The 4,463-nt window shown below is 46.7% G+C and overlaps 1 protein-coding gene across 1 annotated transcript in view; it reads right to left on the reverse strand.

Annotated features, from left to right (window-relative positions):
• LOC135807006 (uncharacterized) overlaps positions 1-4,252 on the reverse strand; it is a 78,863-nt gene extending 74,611 nt beyond the window's left edge. Inside the window, exons 1-4 of the mRNA XM_065321109.1 lie at positions 3,793-4,252; positions 2,763-2,889; positions 2,482-2,692; positions 89-132 (exon numbers count right to left, since the gene is read on the reverse strand). Coding sequence (XP_065177181.1) covers positions 89-132; positions 2,482-2,692; positions 2,763-2,889; positions 3,793-3,833 — 423 coding nt within the window. The 5' untranslated portion in view covers positions 3,834-4,252. The remainder of the gene's footprint in view (positions 1-88; positions 133-2,481; positions 2,693-2,762; positions 2,890-3,792) is intronic.
• Positions 4,253-4,463: the final 211 nt, after the last annotated feature.

Below are 4,463 nucleotides of genomic sequence, written 5' to 3' on the forward strand. Positions count from 1 at the left end.
GTGTGTGTGTGTGTGTGTGTGTGTGTGTGTGTGTGTGTGTGTGTGTGTGTGTGTGTGTGTGTGTGTGTGTGTGTGTGTGTGCGGATACATGTAATAGTGGGGGCTCAGCTGTTGCGTCCAGAATGCAGGCAACTGCAAGGTATCAAAAGTCACACAACGTCACACATACAATCATGTAGATATGTACATTGTGGAACTGGGCCGGTTACATGTACATGTACAGTGATGCTCAATGAAATCCAGTCACAGCGTCACTCAAGTATACGCCGGGCTTTGCGCAGCCGGCCGTACACCTGCCAACACTGGGCTGCGAAATGGTGCAAGGCGCAATCTTGAATGAAGCGACTGGATTTCATGGAGCAGGACTGTAGTTTGTTGATGAACTCTGTGTGTGTTACCGTATTCACAGAAAATGAAAATAACGGCATAAAGCTTTTGAGGGGGAAGCAGGGGGTTTGGTTTGGTTTTTATTACTTCAGTTCGTTGCCTCAAAAGTACAAAGTACAAACGAAAAGAGAAAGTAAAACAGAGCAGAAAGGAAGATGCAACTGGACGAAAATAGAAACGGAGAACAAAAGTGGACTGGGCGGCTTCATGAATCATTACTAGAGCGGGGCAAGACATGAACAGAAGGGGCAAGACATGAACAGAAGGGACAAGTCCGTCGATATTCATGTTTTTTTTAAATTGTCGCACTCGCTGACTGTATAAGATCTGGTTACATTGGTGGACAGTTAGTCATAATTCGTAACATTTTGTCCTTCTCCTTTTTCACCATAATTTAATCGGCTCACCATCCGAGTTGAGTTTAGAAAGTTCCAAGCTTTATGTTATTGCTTCAATACATTTTCACAAAGGAAGGGATATGGGGATACAGACAATTTGTCGTCATTTAGAGCGTGCAAAGGTTCTGTAGAAAATGATCTAATGTCTTCAGTTCGTTTCAAGTAAGCAGGGAGGGCATTCCACATAAGGGATGCTCTGGAAGAAAAGGAATTGTACCCTACCATGGATTTAAACAAGCAAATTGACAAATTGTTTGTTGTAGTTCCACGAGTTGACCGCTTAGAGGTGGGCAAAGGGAAAAGACTGCGTAAGCATGACGCAGGCTGAACAATATGACAAATAAACGTAAACGTAAGGAAATGATAAATGTATCGACATTCAAGGTGTTTTATTTGAAGAGAAGCAAGAAGGGGTGGAACAGCAGCATGATATGAAGCACCGCAGGTAACTCGTACAGCTCTACGGAACAAGGTAAACAATCTCTCCCTGGACTGATAGGTGAGATGCCCAAACAGGGAAACAATGCTCAAAGTCAGGCTGAATCACACTAAGCAGGTACTGGCGACGGGCAATTGCTGCCATTTGGCGGAAGGTGTGTCGCAGCGCGCCTATCTTGTGTGACACTTTGCTGGTGAGGTGATCTACGTATGGAACAAATGAGAGCTTGTTATCGATAAGGATACCAAGGCAGCGAATTACACTCACTTCCCTTAAGGTAAGTTAGTGCCACCCAGCTCAAAAAGAACTGGTCTTTGTACGTCAGGAGCATTCTTCGGCAAGATCCTCATGACCACGGTTTCGTCAGCATTAATTAACGCTCATGCCCAGTAATCTTAGTTCACTGTGTAGCTTAGCGAGAGCCGAGGACACGACATTGGCGCATACTATTGAATCCCGTGAGGAAGCGTACAAAGTCTTGTCATTGGCAAACATGAGCAGCTTTGCACCGCTCCCTGCAGCCAGGTCAGGTAAGAGTCGCACATATCTGTTAAAAAGGGTGGGACCCAAGATTATTCCCTGCGGAACCCCTCGGGTTACGCAGGGCCGGCACCACTGGTACGGCCATGGCCGTACCAAAAATAATAATAATAATTCCCAAAAATATTAACTGGTTTGAGGGAAAGAGACAATTCCCAAAAAGTCGGTCTACCTGGCCGTGGAACGTCCAAAACCGGGGAGAAAAATTTCGATGTATGATTTTGTACAGGGAGTCGCCCAGAGTGCAGGACTTGCCGTCTAAATTCCCAAATTTTTCTGGGGGAGGACCCCCAGAGCCCTTAAAGATGGCCCTTCCGCCGCACCGCTCTGCGGAAGCAGCCTCCGGCCCTGTTACGGGGAGAAGAGATGATGTTCCAGTGGTAGAGTCTATTTGAAATGTGCTACGGTTACAAAAAAACCCACAGCAAACGTAACTAACTAGTTCACTCGTGAAATGCTTCGATTCAGAATACGGCCAAAATCACGTCCGAACTTGAATTTCCATGGTGATGCAGTCGTGTTTCAAATGATACTGTACAGTCGCTGATCAAACACGTCTGAGCTGAGTCGTAGAAACGTGGCCACAATCGGCCGTAGTCTGAATCGCCTAATACTTGCAGTATGAAGTCGGAGCACGTGTATTTCAGATCAAAACATTATTAGCGTTGCAACTAAAGTGAAATATCCTAAACACAGATGCACATACAGGTCACCTACTTGCCGATAAGATCTGGCACTGTCCGTGGGCTTTCGTCGTCGTTGTGATGATCACCCAGCGAGTTCTGCTGTGCGTATCCGTGTCGAATCTCGATCCGGCAACGTTCACGGGAAAGCTCACCATCATTTTTGGTTGGTGATCTTCATCGCAACTACTCTTTTTGCGATTGCTTTGATTCTTTTGTTGAGACATAATGACGGTACGGGGAACCTAAACACATGTACACGCTCGTCATGAATGGTACCCCCTGGGTAAAGATGACACCACAGGATTTACTTACATCGTACTTGCCCAGCTCGAGACGAAGGAGGCTTTCCATTTCATTGTGCATGACTTCAGGGTGATCCTGTCCGGGAATGCGATCGTGACTGTCGGCTAACAGTTTCAATAGCGGGAACAGCTCGTGGCTTCGAGGCAAAAATCAAGAAAAACAAGACAAAGATGGTCGTTACAGTTTCTGTCTGCACCCAGCCTCACTAGCTAGCATGGTCAGCACAGTAGGCCTTGCGCATGATGATAAGCCGTAGAATTTAGGTATTTTGGCGTCATCGTGAATTTTACGTTCAATGCAACGGGCATTCTCCGGGCACACACGTCAGCAGCAGCTAGATTCTAGCCTCTATCTAGCCTTCTAGAAGGCCTAGAATTCTAGGCAAGGATAGTTGTCGTGGCTGGATGTGGTGAGACGCGCGTGCAGGTTCGTGAGGGCCTGATCTGTCTTTATTGCTATTTTGGTTTTTTTCGATCTCCGCCTCGAAGCAGCACACGCGCACTCACGATTTCGAAAGGGACCATTAGGGGAAATGAAGAGTCCGTTGAAGGGCGCGATGAGTTGCGTGAGGTATCTCCTGGAAACCGATCCGTGAGTGGAAAGACCTGCTGGTAGCCTCCATCCACACATCATGGGAAATCTCAGTGCTGCTACAATGGCGTTAAATTTTCTTTTACGGTATCACTGTCATGGGGGAGGAACTGAGCAGGATGAACATCATACTCAGTAACCTAGATGACCTATTCAGGTACAGATGCATTGGCTCGGACGAAGTCAATTGGACGAATGTATGCAAACAACTGTGACCATGGGTAAATTTCTGAAAGTGAACTGAGACTCGATGAAAGTTCAGGCAACATTTGATACCTGCAAAACAGAAGCGGAACAGTCGGAGTTATTTTCAATCAGTGTCCTACCATACACTACCATGCGAACTGTTCATTTACTAGTACATGTGTGTTACATCATGATTGTGTAATGCTGGAAGGGGAAACTACGTGGACTCACACTGTCACAGCAGCACGGAGGTCTTCCCTACCTTTGGAATGCCTTGCAGTCTCTGTATTTTTCCGATGTCATCCTGGCGTGGTGGCAATCAGTAACTTTCACGAGACTAGCACTACCCGGCAAGAGCAGTGTTATCACTTATCAGAAGAAGAGAACAACAGACGTGGTGAGGAAGGATTCGTGCAAGTAAACTTTAGAATTGCCTGAAACCAGAGTGAAGGTCCGGAAAGGCGTACGTTGTCTAGAACATACAATGGTAGGATCGTCTAGGTATGGTTCTCACCCAACCCACTATGAAGAAGGAGCTGAAGACAAGAAGCCCAATCCACGCAGCAGCAGCAGCACACAGATGTAACAACTGGTGCTAGCTCTCAACTCTCGGTGACCCATATACATGTACATGTACGTGTATCTCCTCGACAAGAATCGTGCCCCGCGAGGAGAAACAGCGGAAAGATGAAGGAACGGCAGAGTGCGGGTTAACCGGTTAAGATTCTCACCGTACAGTGATGTATCAAGAATGTATCAGGGATGTAACGGTTATGCCCCCAGCACTTCAAAATAGTGGCTTGCCTGATCATCGATGATCGCTCAGCGTGAAACCTACCAACCGTTCTGACTTCTGAAGTTCTGTGTCCGTGCATGTATAAATGCCGCAATTTTTTCAGTCAACAACAACACGGCCGCGCCGGCCAGCTAGTT

Source organism: Sycon ciliatum, chromosome 1 (assembly GCF_964019385.1).
Source record: "Sycon ciliatum chromosome 1, ocSycCili1.1, whole genome shotgun sequence".
NCBI classification, from domain to species: Eukaryota; Metazoa; Porifera; class Calcarea; order Leucosolenida; family Sycettidae; genus Sycon; species Sycon ciliatum.